The sequence below is a fragment of the Taudactylus pleione genome, unplaced genomic scaffold (genome assembly GCF_031769625.1).
Source record: "Taudactylus pleione unplaced genomic scaffold, aTauple2 ptg000102l, whole genome shotgun sequence".
NCBI lineage: Eukaryota > Metazoa > Chordata > Amphibia > Anura > Myobatrachidae > Taudactylus > Taudactylus pleione.
This window is the reverse complement of record NW_028284504.1, coordinates 1,057,338-1,084,124: the sequence shown is the minus strand read 5'-3', so window position 1 is coordinate 1,084,124 and position 26,787 is coordinate 1,057,338. Positions and strand designations below refer to the sequence as shown.

The window sequence follows — 26,787 nt, the reverse complement described above, 5'->3', positions numbered from 1 at the left end:
TGGGGGAGTGGACAGAGGCATGCAAGGGACCAGAAAGTGAGGCAAGAACTTAATCTCTGCTGCCCATCGTAAGGTGTCTCCTGAGGTTCTTACCTCACCACATGTGAGTTCCTGCCCTATCTGCAGAGCAAATGCTCTATTAGAAGAATGAGTGTCACCTGCAGTTATATTTCCAGGAACTAGGGAATGTGCACATTAGGTCATCCAGAATGAACAGCATATTCACTCGATCATTGCTAGGAACAGCATTTCGTTATTGATTTGACATCTAACAAATTAACTTTCTATTGACCAAATGATATAAAGGAAAAATAAAGTGTAACAACAGTTAAACCTGTTTTACTAAAAAGCCTAGGCTACAGATCACTGAACCAAGGAGGATTCTGCCTCTTCACTGATTGGCAAGGTCACAGAATACTATATCATGTCCGCGACACTGCTGAGAACCGACTGCCGGAAGCATAGTGGACATGATCTAATACACTGCCAGGGGCAAAAGCAGTATTTTGAGTGGGGAATATACAGATAGATAAGATAGATATATTAATAGATAGAGCTATAGCCAGAAAGAAAAAATTATATATAGAGAGAGAGAGAAAGGAAAGAAAAGAGGGGCCGAGAGCATGCACACAGTACCTGCTGTTACAGCTGCATCATCAGCTTTCTGATGGGGGCGGGCACTTCATGTCATAAGCCCCCTACCCATACACCCGTGAATTGCGGCATTATGTGAGCGAGGGGGCGGAGCTTCCAGTCAGCATTGCAACCACGGTGTGTCCAGCGGGGAGAGTGTGTTACTGTGCTGTGAGCCTGTAAGTGATGCTGCCAGGAGGACCCGGCCATGGAGAGTCCCGAGTGGCCAAGTTCAGGCCAATATTTGCGGCAGTGTGAGGGCCCCTTTACGACCGCCCCTCCTATAATCTGGCTCTGTGTGTGAGCATGTGGTAGGGAATATAGATTGTAAGCTCCACTGGGGCAGGGTCTGATGTGAATGGACAAATATTCTCTGTAAAGTGCTGCTGAATATGTGTGCGCTATATAAATAACTGGTAATAAATAATAATAAATATTGTTCTAAGTTATGACTTGGAATGAGAAGCTGAATCCATTAAAAACCAGGGAGAGACAGGGTAAGTGACACTACTGGCTTGCTTAGCTCTGACTGCTCTCTGGCAAGACCAGCACTATGTCAGTGACCACAGTGTACTGCTGCAGCCAAGCTGTTACAATGTTCTCACAGTCAAAGAAGTAGCACTGTGCATGAGAGGCAGCAGTGCCAATCACTATGAATCTCATGGCTTCTGCCACAGGTCATCTCCGGAAGGAGAATGTCAGCTGAGGATAAGGGAGGCAGTTAGTGGAATTTGCTAGTGTGTTTTTTGCGGAATGCAAACACATTTGAAAAACTGCATAATGTACTATATTATAATGCCCAGGTTTACTGCTTATATGACCTGTGTTATTTACTTTTACTCCACCAATAATCTTTCATATGTATTGTAGGCTTTCCACCTACCTTTTGTGCATAGACAATACGGAACTTCTGCTCCATTTTACGCCACTTGCTGTACCAGCTCTCCTCATCTGTGAGCAGGGGCAAATAGGGGTGCTCGGGCGAGCTTTCCTCACTGCTGCTGCCACCCACACTCTCTCTGTCCTCCTCCTCACTCAAGTAGTCATAACTGGGTGGAGAGGTGCGAGTAACAGTCAATCCATGTTCTGAACATTTCTATGAATTACTATTTCCCCTATAATGAACTGTACCCCTAAAGTGGTCCTGTCAGAGCAATTTTGTGAACTGTACCAATATTAAGGATAAAGTGGCCTGTCCTCAGTGGTCTTCCAGTTTGATAGATTGATTATTGGTTTTACCCACATAATAGCTGCCCTCACTGTATATGGGACAATTTAACTGCTAAGGAACTACCTGATACTGCTAATATATAACTAACTGTAATACTTTTGCCCTTATTTACCTCTGTGTGAACTTCAAGTATGGGGTGTAGTCTATCACAGCTGGAGTCTTCCCATCAATACCCTCCCCTTTCAGGCAAAAGCTGCAAGGATGAAAATATAAGAGAAAGATCAGCATGATTTAAATTGGAGATTAGTAAATTGAGAATAAAAGTGGCTCAGAGTGAATAACAAATGGGTCTAGTGAAAGCTGTCAAACAACCACACACATTTTACCATTCTCCCCTGCTGTGGTATTAATGACTGTATTCTGACACATTTATTCCATGCCTGGATCACATGATCAGTGACTATAAGAATAATATCATACCAAAGAGACATTATTACCACTGTAAATAATATATGTATGAAAGTTGCTTATTAATTATTTCTAACATTGCCTGGCATTGATTAGGAACACATTTTATAAGGAGTAACACAACCTACAGTAAATTATAAGGGCATTTTATAATCCATTTGTGAGATTCACAATTGGCATAATAGCTTGTGCCGTTATATGGTCCCAGTATTTCATAGTGACATGACATCTGATGTACTTAGAATTTAGATGAGGACATACAGTATCCCATTTATAATATTTCACACAATTAACTCTTATAATTGATTATGAAGTAGCATTCAAGTTAGCCACTTAACTGATGTGGTCGTATGTCATGCGAACGCAGCCAGCTGTGCTTCAGCTGACAAGGTGCGACCGCACCACCCCGCTGTGTTTTTGAAGAGGAAATTTTTTTTACACATGTATAGAACGGATCACCTCTGACTCTGCGGACTCTCCTGCGGACCCGGCAACTTCTTTACGGTTTTGCCGGAAAAATGGTCAGTTAAGTGGTTAATGAGCTTTGAAGACAGTTATCTCAGAAAAGTTTGTTCTTATAAAGATTAACTCCATGGTGCTCATTTACTAGCAATGCATTTACATTATGGGCCTGATTCAGAGCCGCTCGTAAGCGGCCGCTCGTTCGCTCCGAGCGATGTTTGCCCAACTGCGCATGCGTACGGATCGTAATACGCATGCGCGAACCAGTCAGTGCGGCTGAAAATCGTTTGTTCACTAAATAGCGAATGCCTGCTATTTTGAGTGACAGAATGAGGCGTATGTGGGTGGTAACAGGGGAAGGTGCTTGAAAACGGAGAGTGGAGATCCGAACGCAGGCGTGCTTAAAGGTCAAAACGGGCGTTTTAAGGGTGTGCATAATTAATACAGCAGCGTCATTGACCACATCACTGGGTTATTTTATAGCCAGAACTTCTCGCAAGATTGTGGTAGCAAAAACCAACCACAAGAATAGCGAGCAGTTCATACCCTGGTCGATGTACTCGATTAATCTAATAAATAGCGGACATGACGTAGGATGCGAGCGGCCAGGGGGCGTATTTTTCCAAAAAACGACCGCAAGTTTTGTTCGCTCGTTCAGACCTAGAGGTGTGAACAGACCGCAAAGAGCGAACGGTTCATTTGAATAGCCACCCCTATTTTCTGGACGAACGACCGCAAATAGCGACCGGCTCTGAATCAGGGCCTATGTGTAATATTTTCTGTGCAATAATAGCAAAACAAGCTATATTAAGGTCCCCTTTCTCTAGCTAGTGCATAGTAGACTATGAAAGCAATTGCCTCATTGGTTACTAAGGATTAATGTGCCATTATTTAATATAGTAAATTGGCACTAATATCATGAATGCTCAATTCTACAACTGAACCACTACACATGCTAAATTCTCAGATATCCACACAAAAACAAAAATGCTTCCACTTTAACATTAGAACATCAAAGAACAGGTAACGAGAGAGAGAGAGAGAGAGAGAGAGAGAGAGAGAGAGAGAGAGAGAGAGAATCATAATAAAAGTGGTGGAAATCCGAGCAGATTAAGTGCAATGCAAGTTCACCTAGTGATCTCTACCTGAAGTCAATAGCACTCAGTCCTATCAGCATTCCAGTCAGCACAGAGGATTCTTCACGCAGTAGGATGGCTCCATCGTCATAAAACCTCCTGGAGGAGAGGCAATTGGAGAGTGTAGTGAACATACAGAAACCTTGTTTATCAATACAGAGCCCAGTGTTTGTGCCCCATTGCTTACACTCCAACAGGCGATATGTTAATCCATCTGTTCAAACACATTTGTAAACCCACAGAGCATGTGATTATAGTGAGACATGGGGTTATATTTACTAAACTGCAGGTTTTATAGAATTGGAGGTGTTGCCCATAGCAACCAATCACATTCTACTTATTTATTTAGCAACTTCTAGTAGGTAATAGCTAGAAACTGAGTAGTTGCTATGGGCAACATCTTTACTTCTATAAATCTGCACTTTGGTAAATATACCCCATGAACTAGTTTATTCAAAGTTTTTTTCCCATTTGAAACCATAACAAAATGTATATTGCCTGTGGGCAATACATAGTAAAATAATAGTACTCAACATCATCTGGCCCCAGCAATCTGGAGGAATATCAGCAACCGTTTAGCTCGTTGTCTCGCTTTATGGCTTAGACTGCAGAGAGCCAGGACTTCAAATATGAATAGATTTGATTGTAATGAGCTGACTTGACTCCCACACACAAGTCAGAAATAATCAAGAGTAAATTTTCAGTAGATGGAAGAGGGCAGGTTATGGTGGATACGATTAGTTCACAATATTCACACTCATAATTGTGACCCAGAAGGAAATTCAAACTCTGCCTTGTTCTAGTTCTAGAAGATGCCACTTGGCTGTGCTAATGTCTGTTCAGTTGTGTAAATAAAACAGAGTACAAAAATGCAGTCACAAGAGGTAACAATGGGGAAATAAAACTGCGTTTTTGCTTTTCTGTGCAATTTATTTGCCTTTGCAAATAACCTCCAGTGACTGAGTAAGGATCTAATAAAATCGCAGCTAAAAAGAATGTGATGTAGAGGGAAGTACTCACCTGGTGGTCCTTGTGTCTCTCAGTGCTGACACTATGTATTCTGAGAGCCTCTTCTCCATGAGTGCCAGGCGAAGCCAGGCCCGGCCCTACAACAAATGTCACAAAAAACTGACCCGTCAAAAAACCAAAACGGCATAGCATCATGTGACTGAATGTTCCACATTTATGGAACCAAGATTCCAAAAACTATGATACATCAATAAATAGTATCTGAGACTTTGGTACAGTCTTTGGCCCTACTGTCTAGTTACCAAAATAAAAAATTTACATCCATGGCTGGTGGACATGACATGGCTTCATAGCCTAGCACCCACATTCCCAGCCCATAACTAATATAGAGCAGTAGCAGCAGCCTGGTGTTTTGCACATAAGAAGCTTCCAGGTGCTTCTCCATATCAGTGGTAGGTGCTCAGCTTAGCAGTGTCACCGGGAAAATAAAAACAATATGTCATTCATTCAGTGTTTTATGTGCCTCCTATACCTAGGTACCCTAAGCAACCTTGTTAAGGTGCCCATCCACTAGCCAATTACACTGTACGATTGCACGATTACAACACTGTAATCGTGCAATTGCTCAGTAATCGGCCACAAATCGTGCCCATATCGTGCATCCAAATGTCGGAAACGGGCAGCGATGCACGCTCCGGCTGTTTTTTTCCGACATCAATCATCAGCCAAACATGCACGCCAAACTGTCGATAACGACAGATTGGCCATGTTCGGGGATGATTGATGTGCCTACACTGAATGATCAATCGTTCAGTGTAGGCACTGCACCCCCTAGGGGAACGACGATATGATTACGATGTCGTAATCGTACCGTCTTTCCCTGATCTACTAGTGGATGGACACCTTAGGTTCACCTAGTAGTAGAGACAGCCCTGTATACAGCAAAGCTTACGCTCGAAAAAGAAAGTAAAAAAGATGGTTAACACAATTGCTGACCTTTGCTCTAGCTGTGCTAATGTTCTCCATGTTCTCAATGCTGCTGATACAATTGTTGGGTACTTTGCTGCAAGCAATGCGAATATAATCCCAGAATCCTCTCTGCCCATCGGTGCTAAACCAACTTACATGCCCTGAGGATACAAAAAAGTCAAGGGAGAGGTGAAAAGAAAAACATTTAAACTTATCAGCTTCTCTGCAGTTCAAAGCCTTACCTATCTCGCAGCACGTATCACTTGAGTTGCTCAGGCTGCTGGTTGCCTAGCTAATATGTTAAGTAGCTTTAGCATGCACTTTATTTCATCCATATTTTATCCAAAAAGCCAAAAAATTAGTCATAAATATTTTTACATAGACTTGTTATTTAGTGGGGGGGTTGGGGGAAATAAAACTATGTGGATATAGGTCTGATTTAGCTTGCCAAACATTATCCTGTCTACTAATCTGCTCCTTACCAGCACTACTGCATGCTTACATTCTCCTCCCATTTTCTTCCCAACTCTTACCCTTGAATCGGTGGCTCAAGATATGTTCCAAAATTGCAGCAAAATTCACAAACTCTTCTGAGGAATCATCAATAGGCTCTGCTGTGTATTTCTCCAGGAGTGTCTTCACCGAGAACCTGGTGAAAGGGTGTACAGTGACAGGAACAGTAGGGTAGTATGAGTATATTAAAACCACACTGCCCGGGTTCAAGTGCTTATACAAGATAAGATATCTTAATGTCCTTGATAAAGGACAATTGTTTGATATCTGAAACAGTCATTTTAATGTCAATTTTTAATTTAACCAAACTTTTAGTACTGAAGCTATACCACATCATGTCAGGTAAACAACCATTGACTGGGCACAAACACAAAACAATTCCATGGGCTTTAAGTATATCTATTGCCTATGCACAATGGTGGCAGCAATTTTATGAGCTTAAAAATGAATGAGGCATGAGGCACAAAGCACTTTCAGAAATGTCTGACTCCACTGTGTTTAAATAATAGGTACATTTAAAGCCTAGAGAAAGTGACATTAATAGTGAAAACATGATGCTTAATTCAAATCTGTTTAATGAAAAAACATTGATATTTCATGGTAATAGTCCTCTTACTGTATAAGGCATTTTCACACTTCATAACTGGATTTATATACAAAGCACAGTTGTATAAATTGTTGGAGCAGTTTTTGTTGGAGATACAGTATAAAAGGTATAGAATAGCTGCCTTTTACTCACTTTTTAGATCAGGAGTTGTACTATATAATGTAGGGTATACAAATCATTGGCTACGCGCAAACAGAAAAATTATTCCAGGAGTTTATATTTTACCCTTCATCTATATACAGTGTAGGCAGCCACTGTGTGAACAAAATCAATATTCAGTCTATATATTTAGTAAGAACTAGTGACATTGCTGAGGCATGAGGCACAAATTATATTCATGTCTGAATGGAGACATTAGTTCCTAGTGAATGGATAGGCTGTATTGTTATTAATATTGATTCACATCTCTGCCTCCAAAGTGTGAAGGTGATAGGTACATCATTTTAAGAGAACACTCTGAGCAACATCATCACTGAAAATATTGTAGTGCTTCATTAAAATCCTTTTGATATGATATTTCATTCAGTTTATAGCTGTGATGTCACTTCCTGCTATCACATTAGTAACATTCCCATAGAAGGCAATTCCCCATCTCCCCCAATGACAATGCCTTGTGGGCCAATCTTTGCCCTCATTTTAATACATATAACGCACAGAGCTGTCCTGTTTTAATCAAATCCCAGGTAAAGGCCCATTATGTAGTCATTTACCTCTCCCCAAATGTCCTTCTTTAATCTTCTAACCATCCTACACCTAATAGCTAATGTTCTATAGCTAGCATTCACTCATTTACTGGCCAGTGTCCTTTAACATTCAGTGCACTTCCAAAAGCCATTTCTGACAGTCCTCCCACCTCATTTAATTTCTCATTTTGCCAGCAACAATTCTCCTTCGTTTTCCCAATATATTACTGTTATTTTGCATCAATTATTTTCCAGCCATCAAGGCATACCCTCCTCTTAAAAGTAACAGAGTCCCCTCCCACCTCTAACCTGCACACAGTGAGCAGATTTTTCCTCTCCACAGCAATGTTCCTTGAAGAAGCCTTCTTAGATGGCAAGCCCAAAGCCATGGCCGACTGAATGAAGCTTGGTTCCATGCACAGCTGAAGCAGCACACTCCCTATACCCACAAAGGACTGCTCCCGTCCGCCAGCAGCAGGCCTGCAGGCTTCCCTTACCACCAGCCCGGACCCCTCCCCACCTCCGAGTCCTGCAGGCCTGTGCTGTTCCACTCCCCCCCGCCTAGGTGATGGTGATGGCAGGATGGATGGATGGAGGAGAGCGGAGGAGGAGGGATGGGAGAGGCTGCTCTCCGTGGTGCTGAAGCAGCCGAGACTCTGCTGCCAGTGATGTCACTCAGCCTGTGAGAAAGCATGGGGAGGAGGGAGGGAGACAGAGAGAGGGAGGGAGGCAGCTCAGGTTAGTGATGGAAAGAAAGCGGGGTGGGGACACAGAATCCTTACAATAGATTCCGGATAAAAATATGGTATTATGATGTATAGGGGTTATAGTCATTAATTGGAGGTATTACCGTATAGAGAGGTTATATGGAAAGGCTATATGGAGTAATAGGATGAATTACAGAGAGGCTATATAGATTATAGAGTAACTGGAGACATTATAATGAGAGGTTACATGTAGGAGTAGTTAACAGCGATGGTTTATCATTACATGGACTATTAGGAGTTATAATGAAAGGTTATTTGTAGTAATAGGAGCAGTTATAAGGAGAGGTTAGATGGAGGAGTTATAGACAAAGATGAATTGGATTACATATGTTTAGACTTAACACTCATTAAATATTGAAGACTTGAAAGAAAGAACGTCACTTTAACATTCCTGGTTTGAAATAGTATAAATGTCACTTTTACCTATTGCAGTAATATAAACCTTAATTCACAGAGACAAAGTGATGCTCTAATAAGTCAGAGTACAGAATCATGTTTGATTCCCTGGTGCCTATTTATTAATAATTGAGATTTGCCCACAAGAGTTAACATTCCATATTACAACGATTTAGAATTTTTTGGCTGTCATTTAGTAAAACGGAGCCCCGTTGTAAGCCCCAGTCCTTTGCAGAAGGTCTCTCTCTCTTTCCGGCAGATTAATGCTGGTGGTGAGGAGCTCAGGCAATATGCGCATGTGCGGCCATCGTCCTCTCATGTGAAGTAACTTGACTCCGACCGAAGAGATCATGCAAACCGTCTCTGATTTTGCAGGCCCCGTTGAAGGGGTATTAGGACAGTAGTTCCCAAATCACAGCGCAATAGAGCAGTGGCAAACGCTGGATTTCTAGAGGGGTTTTCCAAAAGCTTGGTTTTAGAGCGAGTGTGGCCAGCCCATGAAGAGAGCATAATTAGCACTTAACAAGATCTAATATGCATCACACAAAGTTTGTTGTGTGTCATAATTACAGTATATAAATGACCAGAGATTACAGTAAGCCATTAAATGCGGCAGTGGGGCCATTCTGCCTGAGCTGAATGTTTTTATTTCAGATGTGGGCACCATTCCAGAGCAAGTTCGGCTGTCTGGGGGAGTAGCAGAAGAACCTAGCACTGCCATGGACGTATACAGGGCCGTAGCTAGGGTAGTGCGGCCGGTGCCATCGCACAGGGCACCACAGGTCAGGGGGCGCTCTTTGGGCCTGTCAAATTTCTGTTTATTATCATTCTTGCTTGTAGCTTCCTCTTATTTCATCCACAGCATCTCCTGGCTTCTATCTCTTCCATGGCCCTTCCCCATGAAGCCATTGCCCTTTTTGGGTGCATTATGTCTCTTTGAAAAATGAGGGGGGCGCCAATGCTCTTTCTGGCACAGGGCACCAAAAAGTCTAGTTATGGCTCTGGACGTATATGTACATGTTGGTTTTGTTATGCACTGAATAGTGTATTATTATATGGTATTACTAATTAACCCTATTGATGGTCTATAACAGTGCACACTTAAGGTGCGTACACACTGGGCGATTAAAGTGGACGACTGAACGATATCGCTATCGTTCAGTCATTCACTTTATCCATTTTTTCACCTAAACGATGAGCAATAACGACGAACGACCAACGATGCACGTTCCCGCAGGTCGTTTGTCTTTATAGTTCATCTGGCAAACATGCAGGCCAACCTGACAATATGGTCAGGTTGCTGCATGTTGGGGAATGGGGGAGGGAGAGAACGATATTGTTAATGATATCGTTCAGTGGGTGTGCTCAATGTCATGAACAACATTGAGCACACCCTCCCAGGGACACACTAGACGATATCGCTCATCAAGCATATCATCTAGTGTGTATGCTCCTTTACAGTGCAAGTTGTCCTGATCTCCTAGTTGGTGCACAGGTGTATTTATTACTGACTGACATGGTAAAAGACTCACAGGTGGTGCTAATTATTTCATTTGTGATACGGAAAAGAACACTAGTAAAATTCTATTATCTTACTATTTCCATTGTGATCATGGTGTTGGCTGGGGAGGGGGGTTTCCAGGCAACCATAAACGCTTCCTGCATGTAGAGTATCAGCGTTTATTTCAAGGCACCCCTAGCTCAGAAGTTGCAAAAATTAAGAAAATATTATTAAAATTAGTAAACCGTGTTTAGCGGTCATCCTTGGTTCAGTTATGTGGTGGTAGACAGGGTTGTACTTCTGTTGGTCCACATATTTTATGACTGGCAGCCGCCTACACTGGTTTTGCCTATCACATTGACGATACATTTATTTAGTCCAGTGCCACTAACCCATAGCAATAGTGCAGTAATAGGGCTCAACTGCCCTGTGCTGGCCCTGCCCCCTGAGCGCATGATGTCATTACATAATGCAGAAGGGACTTGGCTGCCAGCACCGCTAGGTGCAGCAGTGACTGTGCCATACTGAGGATGCTCTGATTGACTGTTCAGACTGCAAAGACGCTCTGGGCGTTATTGTAGCAATCCTGTTTGCTGCACCATGCTAGCCACAAGCAAGGGCTGTGGGGCAGCAGTGGTTCAGCACACATAGCCCTGCGCAAAAATGCCTGGAGTGCCCAAAAGACGCTCTGGGCGTTACTGTTGCGATCCTGTCTGCTGCACCCTGCTAGCCAGAAGCAAGGGCCGCGGGGTAGCAGTGGTTCTGCACACTGAGCCCTGCGCTCTGTATGGCTGTACCAGGGGCGTAGCGAGGTTGGTTCCAGTGGAGCTCCTGCTCCAGGTGCTAGCTCTGGCCAGGGCGCTGGAGAGTAGCCATCCGAATTTGATGTGGATCACCTGCTGCTGAACTGAGCTGCCCTAAAGCACATTGGGATCTATTTACTGAGCCTTGGATGGAGATAAAGTGAATGGAGATAAAGTACCAGCCAATCAGCTCCTAACTGCCATGTCACAGGCTGTGTTTGAAAAATGACAGTTAAGAACTGGTTCGCTGGTACATCATCTCCGCCCACTTTATCTCCATCCAAAGCTTAGTAAATAGACCCCATAAAGAGGTCAGTGCCTCCACACAGTGTGGGCGGAGTGGCATTTGTGGCTCCGCCCACACCACGGCCCCAGTATGGAGGCACTGATCTGTTTATGTGCTTCAGGCTAAGCTTGGCAGCAGGTGATCCACCAACCCCCTTTCCCATACCCGGTCGGATGGCTGCTCTCCGGCGCCCTGCAACAGTCAAGAGGGTTGAGGAGAAAGATAAGGTGGGATATCTTCTTACAATGGGGAGGAGAAAGGTAAGGTATTGATTATCTTATTACATTGGCACCTGTCAAGGGATATATTAGGCAGCTGTGTGGGGGGGGAATTGGTCTGTGTGAGTGAGAGTGAGTTCTGTGTGTGTTGGGGGGGTATCTGAGTGAGGGAGGAGTGAGCTGTGTGGGGAACTCAGTGAATGGCGAAAGTTGTGTGTGTGAGGGGAGGATGTTCTGAGTGAGTGGGAAAAGCTGTATGTGTGTGTGTGGGGAGCAGATCTGAGTGAGGGGGGGAGCTGTATGAGGTATGTATATACTGTAATATGTAGTTATATATACATTATAATGGAACCACAAAGTGGTATTTTGCATAGGACCCTTTGGGGTCTTAATCCGGCTCTGGGACTGAGTAACAGGGAGAAGGGGGTGGAGCCATGGGCAAAAATAAAGAGCGAGGAGGAGACAGTCCCCTGTCTCATCACCCCCGGCTTCTAATCTTTTCCGCCTCTGTAGTGGGTCCCACCTACCACCCTGGCCCTTACGTCAACCTGCTTGGTTCGCACGGAGGACAAAACATGTCAGCTGTGTCCACGCTGCTGAGGGAAAGCCTGAGCCAGGTGCTACTGCTGAGTGCCTGGGTCATGTCACAGGTGACTGGGAGGAGCCTAAGCGGTGAGTCTGGTGAGGTCACGCCTGATTGCTCTGATGCCATATGCCAAGAAGGGGCACTAATGTTTATTTTTATTACCCTTTAATTTGCCCCTACATGCTGTTCACCTAGCACACTGGGAGGGGCGGCGCAGTAGCACACACATGCTCCAGGCACCATGGCTACACCATCCCAGGCTGCTGTGACACCCAGTTGGGTACTACTAGTATAGGTAATGCCAACTTAAGATAAATAGAGCAGACACACTGCAAAAAAAGAAGAGGGACCGGAGGAGAAATCAGTGAATTCTCTGCAATATTCCTATTCTTAAATATGTTGAAGGATAACCCCATTCTCCATCAAACAAGCTGGTAAAAGGCATTATAAATAGATTCCCACTATACATACAGTATTCTAATAACAATTATATTGTTATGATATACTAAATATTATGATGCACTGTTCATGATTAAGTAAACAAATATTTAAAAGGCATGTAAGCACCATTCAGCCATAGCATTAAAACCACTGATAAATGAAGTGAATAACATTGATTATGTCAACTGTCAAGGGATATATTAGGCAGCAAGTGAAAAGAAAAAATGGCCAAGCATAAGGATTTGAGCCACTTTGACATGGGCCAAATTGTGATGGCAAGATGACGCTGGGGCCTATTCATCATCACTGAATTTTCACAAAAGCAGGTGACAATGCATATTTTTAGCTGCAATTGTAAAAATTAAGTTATTGGGCCATTCATCAAGAAGGTAAAGCAGGAGATATCACGGATATCTAACAAGAAAAAAACTACTCTCAGAATACAAAAATGAACATGATATTACAATTTAATATCAAAAGGTAATCATATGCACAGATAAAAACACATGTAAATATATAGATATAACTATATCAGCACAATGAGAAGAAAATAAAAATAAAAGGATAAAAAGTCACCCATTCCACATGGACAGAAATAATGTACAGAATATAGCAATGTTGCTAGGAGCAAATATCCGGACTAAGGGCCTGATTCAGACCCGATCGCAAGCGCTGAGCGCTCGCAACTGGGTCGAGGGTGGCCCAGAGCACATGCGCACGACGGAGCCGGCTCCGTCGTGCGCATGCACGAGACCTGGATAGCGACGGGCAATCCATCGCTCTGGGTCTCGCACCAAAGGGGGCGTGCTGTCGATGTTGAGTGACAGCATGCCCCCTTTGGTGGGCGGGCTGGGGTGGTGGCAGCTCAGACGGAGGCGTTCCCATGAGAACCCCCCCTTCCCCTAGCCTAACCCTAACCTCCCAGGGGGTGCCTAACCCTAAGTCCCCCTCTAAATGCCTACCCCTAACCCCCCCTTCCCCTAGCCTAACCCTAACCTCCCAGGGGGTGCCTAACCCTAAGTCCCCCCCCCCCGGGAGCCCTGGGAGCCCTAAACCTACCCCTCCCCCTGCGCGTGGCTGTCACCGCCCGGCGGCTTGGCTTACCTTCGATCGGTAAGTCGGGCTATCGGCATAGGTCTAATGACAGGCGTCTGGATTTCATGTAGAGTACTGAACCATCCACAGTTACACATGTTGTGCCCACATTCTGCCATAGACCTGTGTCTATGTGATGTCCCCACACTCATTGGTGTACATCACATAACATTACATAAGGGCAGATTAATTTAGCCACGGGCTTACCGCATGGCTTAAGCTCTGTCCAGCGCAGGGCTTACCAGGTGTGGTAACGTCATAGCTCTGGGTACTTAACCCGTATGCTATGTGTTAATGCGTGTTAGCTGTGGGCTTACCACACATAGAAATTGGCCACTAATCTAGCAGCTCCACCTGTTAAACCCAGAACTGCAGATGCGCTGAATATCCCAATGTGTGTTCATCTAGTCTAACTTTCCACCTGCAGCACTACAATCAGTAAGATGACTGTACAGCAACCAAAAGTGGTTTAGGCTAGAGGAGGAACAGTTTCTCGCCATTGTGAAAAGCACCAATTCTATCTTTAGTCTAATGTGATCATTGAAGGAGCTACAGGGAGCTGGAGGATTGCCTTATGAGTGGATAGTGGGGGCAGGGAAGGGGTCCAAAGCATATTTTTTCACCTGGGCCCACCACTCACTAGAGCCACCACTCTACCTTAAAATTGTTGCAGACCAAGTACCTGATTCATTACGGATCGCTATTGCAATCCCAGCTGCGATAACGCACGCAGTTCTGCTGCACAAATGTGTTAATGTTTGCAACTGCTCAGCCAGCATAGAGACGCCCACTACCGCTTTCTCACATCCGTAAGATCTTGCAGTCCTGCATAGACATCGGTAACATCAGACCCTCACGCAGAATTACAGCAGGTCTGACCTGTCTTAGAAATTGCAAGTCTCATTGCAGTGAGTACTCAAGGTTCATATGCATCGCAGTGGGTAATTTATGCACACCCATGTAATGGCATCTGGGCCGCCATCAGGAGGGGTAATGCCAGGCTGGTCCCGGGCCCGGAGCGAGCGAGGGCCCGGCTGGGTGGCAACAGTGTAGGACCAGATATGCACTGGCACCCAGGGAAACACAGCGCCGCCGCTACAAATGCAGCACTTCAAAAATGGCACTGGCCATGAGTGCATCACAGCTCACAGACCGGCATCCAATCAGCTGCCAGGTCTGCGAGTTGTGATTGGCTTGCAACCGGTGCCATATTTGAAGTGCCACCATCACTTTCTAGCTGCCACCCAGGCCCCCGCTCTCTCCGGATCAGCTGAAGTCTGGTAAGTGCATAGGTCCTCCTAATGTAGCTATCCTTTCATGGTGCACCCCCCCCCCACAAGTCCAAACAGCCTTCCCTGCCCTGTGCCTCCCCCTACACTAGACTTCCCTGCCCTGCCCCCACCCCCAATAAGGTTCAGCCTTCCCGGGCCCTGCCTATTTTATTAGTACCAGGCCCCACAATTTCTGGTGGTAGCCCTGAACGGCATTCAAACGGACAGGCACGCCTACGTTTCTCCGACCACTCCCCCGTGCCACCCCTAAATGCTGACATTCCGTCACTCACTCTGCGATGGCTTTGTATCTGTGTACATGATCGCAATGCTGACCTGCGTACGTGCAGTGCATATGCATGCGCAGTACGCATCATTGGCCAATCTGCGTACTCTGTTGCGTACACTGTTTCAGACCCCAAGTACATCCCTTCATGGCAACGGTATTCCCTGATGGCAATGACCTCTTTCAGCAGGATAATGCGCCCTGCCATACTGCAAAAATTGTTCAGGAACGGGTTGAGGAACATGACAGAGTTCAAGATGGTGACTTCCATCCTCCAAATTCCCCAGATTTCAATCTATTTCAGCATCTGTGGTATGTGCTAGACCACAGGTTCTCAAGCTCGGTCCTCAGGACCCCAAACAGTGCATGTTTTCCAGGTCTCCTCACAGAATCACAAGTGAAATAATTAGCTCCACCTGTAAATCTTTTAAAATGTGTCAGTAAGTAATGAATACACCTGTGCTCCCACTGGGTGATCTGGAAAAAGTAACTGTGTGGGGTCCTGAGGACCGAGTTTGAGAACCACTGTGCTAGACTAATACCCCTTTTCCACCTAAATTCCGGGTCTGACCCGGAGTTGGAACAAAGTTCCTATCCGGATCAGACCCGGAATTTTGCCGGCGCCGACTCTGGATATTCCCGAGTCGGCGCCACTCACACCGGAGTCGGGTCTGCATAGACCCGGCTTTTCCAGAGTGAAAGTGGTCGCTTGGAGATGACGCCATCTCCAAGCGCCACTGAAGCCGGACAAATCAGCCGGGTAGCAGCGCACTCCAGGTCATCGTGACCCGGAGTGCGCTGTTCTCACAGCAGGGTTTCACGGGCTATGCCCGTGTTAAACCCTGCTAGTTACCTGGGTTGGATTGCCGGGTCGCTCGACCCGGCGATCCAACCCTCTCCCCTTTTACACCAGGTTTCTGCCCGGGTTAACCCTTCAAAAACCCGGGTTTTAGCTCAAGTATAAAAGGGGTATTACAAGTCCGAACCTGGAGGCCCCACCTCGTAATTTATAGGATTCAAAGGCTCTGCTACCAATGTCTTGTTGCCAGATACCACAGGACATCTTAAGAGGTCTTGTGGAGTCCATTTCTCGATGAGTCAGAGCCGTTTTGGCATAATAAGGAGGACCTACACAATATTAGGCAGGTAGTTTTAATGTTATGGCTGGTCAGTGTATACTATTTTTTAATAGTACTGGTGGAATCATCTTAAATACTTAAACAGGGGTATTCAATTTGGAGCGAAAAGTTCGGAATCGGCGATAAATTATCGCCGATGACGTCATTTTCGCCGATTTCAATCATCCCCGTATTCAATTTCAAAGACTTTTCACAGGTGCGAAAAGTCTTTGAAAAAAACGGGGATACCTTTTCACCATGTTTTACATGGCGAAAAAAAGTGCAGAATTGGGGTTTAGGGGTGCAGGCTTTAAAAATATATCCTGCACCCCTGGGAATGACATTTAAACAACAACTGTGTCAAAAAAAAAGTTTAAAAAAAAATAGGGACACCCCAAAAAATTATTTAATAATTTGGGGTGAAAAAAAAAAGAAAAAAAAGTGTTTAAAAATAGGGAAATAGGTTCAGGGCCATTCTGCAAATATGCGGCAGGTGTTTTCTAGAATAGATTATTAGCGGCAGGTGCATTTTTGCAGAATTAAAAAAAAAACCACTTTAGGGACTTAAAAATATGCTAAAACCCATTTTCATGTACCCCAAATTTGATGGGACCACTTATAAAAATGAAAAAAATAACCTAAGTGCTCTTCTGCATCAGTTCTTCAATGTCGGGAAAAAACACCTGCAGCAGCTATTTAAAACCCTGACTTACTTTTGCAGGCTAAAACGGGGGTACCCATAGTGATCCCCCATATCTGAACAGCTTTAGGGGGGTCCTACAATTTATGACAGATAAATCCCGTTTTTTTCGCCGATTCTGTTTCGCCGGCACCCGTTTTCGTAACTTTTTTATTGAATACGGGGATAAAGCGGGCGCACGCCCGATACTTTATCCCCAGAAAAGCTCCGATGTGGAGCGAAAAGTCCAGCACAGAGTTTTCGCTCCAAATTGAATACGACTGAAAGACTGCGTATTATGGGGGTCATTCAGACCCGCTCGTGAGCAGCAGTACGCTCGCAAGCGGGTCGATGTTCCCCCACTGTGCATGCGCACAATGGAGGGAGCTCCGTTGTGCGCATGCGCGAGACCCGGCGAGCGACAGGCTCTCCATCGCTCCGGGTCTCGCACCAAAGGGGGCGTGCTGTCGATGTTGATTGACAGCACGCCCCCTTTGGTGGGCATGCCGGGGGCGTGCCTGCCAGACGGAGGTGTTCCCATGGGAACGCCTACCGTCTCAAGCCGGCCCCACTGACATCACTAGTGATGTCAGTGGGAGTGATTTTGGCTCTGATAGAGCCAAAATCACTCCAGGGCTTGCGGCAGGGAAATATTATGAAGTAATATGAAAAGTACTAATGAGAAGTTAAGTAGAATAAAGGAGAAGCTATAGGTAGAGGTTATATGGAATAACAAGGGGATCCGGTCTATAGACAGACAGTGAAAAGGTCGACAATGTCTAGATAGACACCAGATGTTAGACAGTCAATAGGTCGACAGGGACAAAAGTTCGACATTCTAAAGGTCGACATGTAAGAATGTCGACCGGTACAAATGGTCGACAGGGTCAAAAAGTCAACAAAAAAACGGTCAACGTGTTTTTTTTTAGAATTAGGCACTTACCGGATGGTTAGGGTCAGGCACCTACCCCAACAGTTAGGGTTAGGCACCAGGAGGGAAGGTTAGGGTTAGGCCCCAAGGGGAGAATTAGGGTAAGAATGAAGATTAGGGTTATAAAAAAAATGGGTCGACCATTTTTGTGTCGACCTTTTGACTATGGCGACCATTTGTACTTGACGACCTTCTTACATGTCGACATTTAGTGTGTCGACCCTTTGTCACTGTCGATCTATTGACTGTCTAACATCTGGTGTCTATCTAGACATTGTCGACCTTTTTACTGTCTATCTATTAATCCAGACCTGCAGCTCAGCTAATGTGCGCATGTACGAAGCTCTGATTGCTTCTGCTCATGCGCACAATATAACCAGTGTAGCCATCACATAGTGAGATTTGCTGTTAAAAGCCCGGCAACCATACAATGCCGTGGTTGCGATGTCCATCCCTGCTCCTTCTATTACTCCATATAACATCTTACTCATCCTGTTATGGGTGTGGTTACACTGGTTATACTGTGCACATGAGCAGAAGCAATCAGAGCTTCGTACATGCGCACATTAGCTGAAAATACCACTTTCAGATGTCCGCAGCTGTAAAAAAATAGCGAGCCATTGGATCAGCATTGGAAAGCTGCATCTGATGGCTGGCAATCATCGAATACCCATGGAAAAAGTATTTTCATCAGATCGGGAACATTGATGGTTGCTAACCAATGGCTTCCAATGTCCATAGGACATAAAGGGACACAATATATATCGAGTAATGATTAATCAAATGTATTAGGATGTGCTGTGTAGAAAGGTTATTTAGAACAATAGCGTACATTGGGCCAGATTCAGATGTGGACGCAAATGCCATCGCAGCTGCGATTTCTCACGGATCGCAACTGCGAAAATATGCTAATGACTCGCTCTGCGTCCAGCGCTTAGAGACACCCACTGAAAGCATCTCACATCCGTCGCTCACACACAAAACCAGACACAGATCAGGCGACCATCAGCCGTCTAAGCTGACACAGATATAGCGAATCTCCAGATACGTGTTTACACGGTCCAACACACCTACGTTTTACTAACCATTACCTCCCCCAAACGCTGACTATCTGTTACTCACTTTGCGAATAATTCCTCTGTGTGAACATATTTGTAATTCAGTCGCTGCGCATGCGCAATGGCGAACAATCGCTCAATCTGCACAAATTTCACCATTGCATTCACACCTGAATTAGGCCTATTATATGAAGATGTACTGAGTAATTGATGGAATTGTAAGTATCTGTATAAAACACATTTAAGAAATAAGTTTTGAAGTTGTTAGTCACGCAGTGTAACCTGTTTTGCTATTATGTTTGCAGCAAGGATCTCAAGGAGGGAACACCCTTCAGCAAGCTGGATGTCATAGATAACATACACAGCAGAGGGGCAAGGGCTCCCAATCAGAGTTGTACTTCTGGATTGGTTTGGACTGTTATTACATGATCTTTATATTATATCATAGAACAATGCACAAAAAAATTCTTTGTCACTGCAGGAAAGGAAAAGTTCGGTAGCTATTGCACATACAATTGTGTTTAGGTTTAAATTTGGTGTTTTTATTATATGTATCAATTGAGATCATTAATAATTATTACATAATTGACTTCACTTTGCCTGTATATTAGTCTGACAATGTAACTAAATATATATAACTGCTATTTACTGGAAAGGAATCTCGTATTGCATAGGGGTGATGTTACACTCTAGATGGGACTGCAGATACTATTAAATGCTGGCAGAAATGGTGGGTATCTGCCATCTCCATTTTGTATCTACCAGGCAGATTTTAAATGGCAAAATTAATTAATATGTTGCTGTTGTTTATATAACAGCAACATATTATTCAGCGCTGTATAGGAAATGTTTATTCATTCACATCAGTCCTTACGAACTAATTCCCTACCGCAGGCACATAAACACATGCATAATACTGAGACATGGCATTCCTGAGGCAAGAGGCATCATACCCCATTGATGCCACTAGCTCCTGATTTAACCCACAAAGTGGACATGCATTAGGGCTCTTGGATGACATAGTAAAGCTATTTCTATTTAGCTTGATGACAAGCCTGTTTGGAGGAGATGTAAAAACAGCTTAGTCATTTACATCACTAGGTCCCTGCCTGTTAATATCAGACGCAAGCAGCTACTGTAGAAATAAGAGCATTACACAGAAAAGAGGAGGAGCAAAAGAGGGGGGGGGGGGTTTATAACATTAGCCACAATGCCATAAACAGAACGAAGGCAAGATGAGAATAACTTTTCCTATTAATTAAACAGTCTCCCATTTTGCAGACAGTGATGTTTTTGCTAATATATACTATATACTGTACAGTACCCTTTGGACTGAAAGTTGCAAAACCCATCTCTCTATAATCAGATTTGCCTTAACAGTTTAATCAAATAACCTAAACACACACAACGATTTTGTTACCATAAATTTTATGAACGATTTGCTGTCAGGTTATCAGTCAGATTTTACAAACAATTTTTGCATATTCACTTAATGAAAATCGTTGAGTACGACAAACTACAAACGTGAACGCGCATGAACGATAATCGATCATCGTTTTAACTCAGAAAGTGAACGATTTTTTTCAACGATTGAACGATAACCGATATCCTTAACGATAATCGTTCAAAAAATTGTTTTGTGTGTATGCACCTTATTACAAGTAATTGACAAGAATCTATTATTTCACTCTGCACAGAACCTAAATTTAAAGATAATCTCCTCTCCCCATACTTGGAACATGCTCACTCCCACTACTGTAGGTAACAGCTATTTCCTTGGCAGCATGGCTGGCATCTGCTAAGTGGTTAGCATTAATGCAGAGCTGGCCCTAAGCAATTTGATGCCCTAGGCAATATTTTTGTTGGTGCCCCCTATCAGATAATCCCACCACCAAGCTTAGTGTTTATACACGGACAGCAAAAATAACACATTGGGTCATGGCTTATTTTTTTGTAAAAAAAACACGTGCTAAACACACAAAATATACAACTACCCAGCACCCCTCTCCCTGTCTCACAGCTCAGCACCCAGCAGCACAGATCACAGAGGCAGCCAACAACACCCATCACCCCTCTCCCACACAGCAATCCTCACCCAGCACAGCACCCCTCGTACAGAACCCCTCTGCCCTCACCCAGCAGCACAGATCACAGCCACAACAAACACCCATCACCAGTCATCCCTCATCCAGCAAGCACACAGGACCAGCACCCTCACTACGTGCTGAGCTGACTTTAATCAAAACATTTTTATAACACAGTCACTTACTTTTTAAAACTGGCTGGCTAGCTCCTGCTGTTTTGCAGCTCCCGCTAAATCCTCCTCACTGCACTTTGTGGGGTGGCGTTGCCAGGCTGCAGGGAGTCAGTGCAGGCTCGGCCTGCTGGACCCTGCAAAGGCCCATGGGTGGTGCAGCTGCTGCGGCTTGGCTTGCGCAGCAGCCTATCTATGGAGGCCAGTGGCCATTTTTGTTGATGCCCACTGCCCCCACTATGCAGAGTCTGCTACTCTGGTCCTGCCTCCCTGGACCTGTTTGCTCCCGCAGAGGCAGCCGGCTGTTGCCTGCTGCAGATGCTGCCCGATCAGAGCTGAGAGCTCCGATGCAGCTACCTAATCCCTAGCTGAGCCCCGCTATTTAGGTGCCTCACCACCAGCTATTCCGCCGCTGCCTGCCTTCTCATTGTTTGCTGCTGCCGGGCTCAATTGGAGTTCAGCTGACAGCTCCAATCGGGCATGGCAGCAACAAAGAGTGGATGCTGCGCAGTGGCAGTAGCCGCTGCCCCATCCGGCAGCAGGTGCCTCAGTGTCTGTTCCAAACCTCCACCGCGCCTAGGCGGCCATGGATGCCCCTAGGCATTTGCTTAGTTTGCCTATTCCTAGGGTCGGCTCTGCATTAATGCGTCACAGCCCTGAGGTCATGAGTTTAATTCCTGACCAAAGCACTGTCTGTGTGGAGTTTGTATGTTATCCCTATGTTTGCAATGCATGAGTTTCTTTCCACATTCCAAAAACATACTGGTAGCTTCTGATAAATAAAATTATCCTAGTTCGTTTGTGTGTCCATGTGATAGGGTATATAGGTTGTAAGTTCCACTGGGGCAGAGACTGATGTAAATGACTGAATTATTCTCTGTAAAGTGCTGCACAATATGCTTACGCTATATAAATAGATATAATAATAAGCTTAACAGCATTTAGTTCTTGCATTTCTATTATTTTGAAATCAAGGGGTTAAGTCTTAAAAGTAGTTTTCTGACTGGGGCTTCCCTTTAACCAGCAACACTGTAGATGAAAGGTAATGCACAACTTCATGTTACTTTATCAGCTTGTTCATGCCATATATGCATGTTTTTTAAGCCAGACATTATCTTGTCCTAGCTCTATTGGGCTCTCTGCATGTGAGTTGTATCCAGAGAGCAACTTTGTGTGCCTGTCACAGGAAAAACATAAACCAAATCACACACAAAGTAATGAAGAAAAAGCAATTTAGCAAAAAGTTGCAGAACAACATGTATAAGGCAGGAAATAAAGCCTTCTGATAGTTGGCAAGCTCATTAATGTCCAGTGCACCTAACCTGGCAGGGACAATTATATTGATAGGTTCAGCATGTTTTGTTGACAGCACAATGTCAACAGACAACATATCGACATGTTCAGCATATCGACACTAATAAAATGTCGACATGGTAACAATTTTATTAAGCCATTTTTAACTTAACCCTAAAGCTAGCCCTATCTCTAATGGGGATGTAGTTATGAGACTGGCGGTCTCAATACGACATCCCAATCCCGACAATGGACTTAAGATAGGTGTCGAAATACCGATGCCTATCTTAATCCTGACGCCGGAATGCCGAAGGATGCCAGCTCGAACGAGGCAAGTCCAGGGCGCCGTTAGCTTTAGCCGCGGGGGAGAGGGTTAAGTTTAGTGAGCGTAGCTGGGTTAGGCACCACTAAAGGAGGGTTAGGAGTGGGAGTGGGGTAGGGATAGGGTACTTACCTGTCCTGTCGGGATCTTCTCCCTTCGGGCTGCCGGCATGGGGATATGAACCGGGGGACTTCATACCCATTCCCTCTAATGCTACCATTGACATTTTCACTATGTCGACATTTCATATGTTCACATTTTACAGATGTTAAAATTTCAACCTTTTTGACATTATAACATTTGACATTCTGATGTCGACATCCTGCATATCAGCATCCTGACTAAATACTGTTTATATTTCAGCTCTGTGTATAATTCCTAAATAGTTGTATGCTTTTAAGAAATAAAGAACATATATTATTATAGTGAAATAGTTGTGATATGATAAATACATGTTGACTGTATAATGGTAAAAAGTATGCTAGGGTACTGAACATTCTGTCCAGTGCCCCCCCATTCACAAAGTGCCCCCCCATCCAGCCCAGTGTCCCCCCTTCTCACTGGCCCATCCAATCCCAGTGTCTCCGAGCCTGTCAACCCAGTTTTTCCTTACTTCCCTCCCCCAACCAGCCAACTGCCCCATCTAACTGCCCCTCAGCAAGAACCCCCCAGCCAGCCCAGTCACAGTGTCCCAACTATCATTCAGCCCAGTGTACCCCCTTCTACAGCAGGGACATGCGGTCAGGGTAGGCAGGGGAGACAGAGCCTGTCATACTCCCTCCTCTATCATACTCCCTGTCATGCTCCAGAGTTTTGATATAAAAACTGTTTTTATACATGTGTGCCTTCCCAGCCAATGACCTCACTGCACGTCACTGTTCTAAGGCCTAGTGTTTTCCCCCTCCCACCACCATCTCACATCAAGCCCAGTGTCCCCTATATATCACCCACTGCCTCTCCCCATCACTCACTGCCCTTCACCTTCTACCTGGCGTCACACACTTCCTCTCCATGTCACCCACTGCTTGTCACCCTCTCACCCACCACCTGTCACCCTCTCCCTGGTGTCACCCACTGCCTCTCCCTTGCGTCACCCACTGACTCTCCCTTGCTTCACTATCTCCCCATCACCCTCTCTCTCCTGTTACTCTCTGCCTCTCCAAGGTAATCACCCTCTGCTTCTCTCTGTCACCCACAGCCTCTCCCTGTCACTTACTGCCTCTCCCGTCACCTTCTCCCTGACACCCACTGCCTCTTCTGGTCAAACACTATGTCTCCATCACCTACTGTCTCTTCCCATCAGTCTCTATGTCACTAACTGCCTCCCCCTGTCAACTGTTCCCTGGCGTCACCCACTACCTCTCCCTGGCATCACCCACTGCCTCACCAATGAGGATGTGGCTCGTGGACACAGCATTCCCACTGAGGCCATGCCCCTTGTTGCAAGACCACACCCACTTTCCCAGGAGCATGTGCACCTGTGGCGCACACAAAAAAAGCCCCCCACCTTCCCCTATCATGATGCCCCTTGTCATTTTTCTGGATTCGCCCCTTTATGCGTGTATGTGTATGTGCACTTTGCTTCATAAATGGACTCATTATAAAAAAAATGTAATCACATCGTAAGTAACATTAAACTATCCAAATTATTACCCAAATACTGGACAATAAAATTCTTAATAAAGACAGTGGCGTCACAAGAGGTCTGTGGGCCGCCAGAGCCGTAATTAGACTTTTTAGTGCCCTGTGCCAGAAAGAGCATTGGCGCCCCCCTCATTTTTCAAAGGGACAGAATGCACCCAAAAAAGGGCCATGGCTTCATGGGGAAGGGCCAGGGAAGAGATAGGAGAGGTCAGGATATGCTGGGGATGAAATAAGAGGAAGCTACAAGTGAGAATGATAATAAACAGAAATTTGACAGGCCCAAACAGCGCCCCCTGCCCTGTGGTGCCCTGTGCCATGGCACCGGCCGCACTGCCCTAGATACGGCCCTGCTGGCCGAACCCGGGTGTCACCGCCGAAGGGTGACACCAAGGTGCAGACTGACACTAGCCCATAGTGACAGGAGCCGGGTGCTGCACTGTAGTATTAAGTGCAGCACCCGGCTCCTGACGCTGTGAGGGAGCCTACAAAGACAGAAAAGTAAACTTGAGCGCTCCTCCTCTGAGGTCAATTCTCACACTAATGACAAAGTAGTGCACAGAAACTTAAAGTTAGTTAAAAATGTCTCTTTTAAAAAGTTTATAGATTATTCAGATGGAATATTCTTCTTAGTATACTTCCTCCAACGTACTCAAAACGGTAAAAGACCTTCTTCAACACATCAGTATATATGACCCCTTCAGTGTCAAATCGCACTTCCAAGAAAATCACAAGGGAACTCCCATAGTGAAGTACAGTAAATTTATTTTCATATATAAAACAAAGTGAATAAAATGGCAGCGTACCACAAAAAACCTTTTCCTGAAAGGCACAGTATGAAAGCAAAAGGGTTTATTTTTTGCTTCCCCAAAAGCAGTTCATCTTTCCCTGTTTAATGACAGGTACTTCGCCAGATAATCAGGTAATGGTAGGCTCCCACAGGTGACCAACGCATTTCAGCTCATAAGTCTTTATCAAGGTGTACCTTTCCTCACATTTTCAGTTTATAGGGGTATACTGGTAGTCCTGCCCTTTTTCTGTGTAATGGACGTGCGATCAAATAAAATGTAAAAGGCATACCTCAATAATTCTTAATTTTTCCCAGAGCTAGCCTTTTTTTAAATCCATTTGGTTACCACGCTTTTCGGCGCTATATCGATAGATGCAGCGATATATATTAATTATATGTGGTCGTGCGTTCCGCTCAGTGGAAAGCACGATCCTTCTGCCGGAAATGGCGTCACCACTCTATTATTTCGCTCATAGCGGTCCAAATGCCGGAGTGCGTGCAATTACTTCCTGGTTGTAAATCGCGTGGTTCCAACCATCGCGATAATGCGTACGTTCCACTAATTGGAACGCGCGGTACTTCCACCGGAAGTAGCATCATCACTGTCCCCTCCTGTTCTTAGCGTTCCACATACTGGAGGGCATACTATTACCACCTGGTTGGAGATCACATGATTCCAACCATCGCGTTAGTATGCCTCTCCTACTGGAACGTACATTGCTGGGGAATATAAATTGTAATTGTAGATTCTGTTAAAGTGACAGTGCTCTTAAAGTGCTTATACACATAATGAAACCACACATCAACACTTAGGGCCTGATTCAGACCCGCTCGCTAGCGCTATGCGCTCGCAAGCGGGTCGATGGTGGCCCAGTGCACAAGCACACGACGGAGCCGGCTCCGTCGTGCTCATGCACGAGACCCGGATAGCAATGGGCAAACTGTCGCTCCGGGTCTTGTACCAAAGGGGGCGTGCTGTCGATGTTGAGTGACAGCACGCCCCCTTTGGTGGGCGGGCCAGAGGCATGGCTGCCCAGATGGAGGCGTTCCCATGGGAACGCCTGGGGCCGGCCCCACTGACATCACAAGTGATGTCAGTGGGAGTGCTTTCGGCTCTGTTAGAGCCAAAAGCACTCTGGGGCTTGCGGCAACGAGACCCTACCACAAGGGTCTTGTCGCAAGCCCGATGGTGGGTGGTCACCCACAGCTATGCGAGCGGCAAGGAGGCCGCTCTGAAAAACAAGAAGGACGGCCCTGATCCAGAGCGAGCGCTCTGTCAGAGCGTCCGGCTCTGAATCAGGGCCTTAATTCCCTATAAAAACAGCTTAAATAATAGACAAAAGGTCTATAAAAGTGGTAATGAATACATAAAAGGTATATAAAATATCTATAATCTCATCCTACACAGCATCAGAAATTAAGATAATAAAAATGTCTATA

At 45.0% G+C, this 26,787-nt stretch overlaps 1 protein-coding gene across 2 annotated transcripts in view; it reads right to left on the bottom strand.

The window, feature by feature from the left end:
- The window catches only part of RUNDC3A (RUN domain containing 3A), a 71,538-nt gene that overhangs the window by 9,685 nt on the left and 35,066 nt on the right, over window positions 1-26,787 (bottom strand). Inside the window, exons 1-7 of one of the 2 annotated variants that reach the window (XM_088470652.1) lie at window positions 7,921-8,276; window positions 6,342-6,457; window positions 5,836-5,969; window positions 4,891-4,976; window positions 3,880-3,969; window positions 1,977-2,057; window positions 1,517-1,682 (exon numbers count right to left, since the gene is read on the bottom strand). In XM_088470652.1, coding sequence (XP_088326778.1) covers window positions 1,517-1,682; window positions 1,977-2,057; window positions 3,880-3,969; window positions 4,891-4,976; window positions 5,836-5,969; window positions 6,342-6,457; window positions 7,921-8,027 — 780 coding nt within the window. In that variant the 5' untranslated portion in view covers window positions 8,028-8,276. Of the gene's footprint in view, window positions 1-1,516; window positions 1,683-1,976; window positions 2,058-3,879; window positions 3,970-4,890; window positions 4,977-5,835; window positions 5,970-6,341; window positions 6,458-7,920; window positions 8,277-26,787 lie in introns of those variants that run through there. The other variant, XM_088470653.1, reaches the window with a different exon arrangement.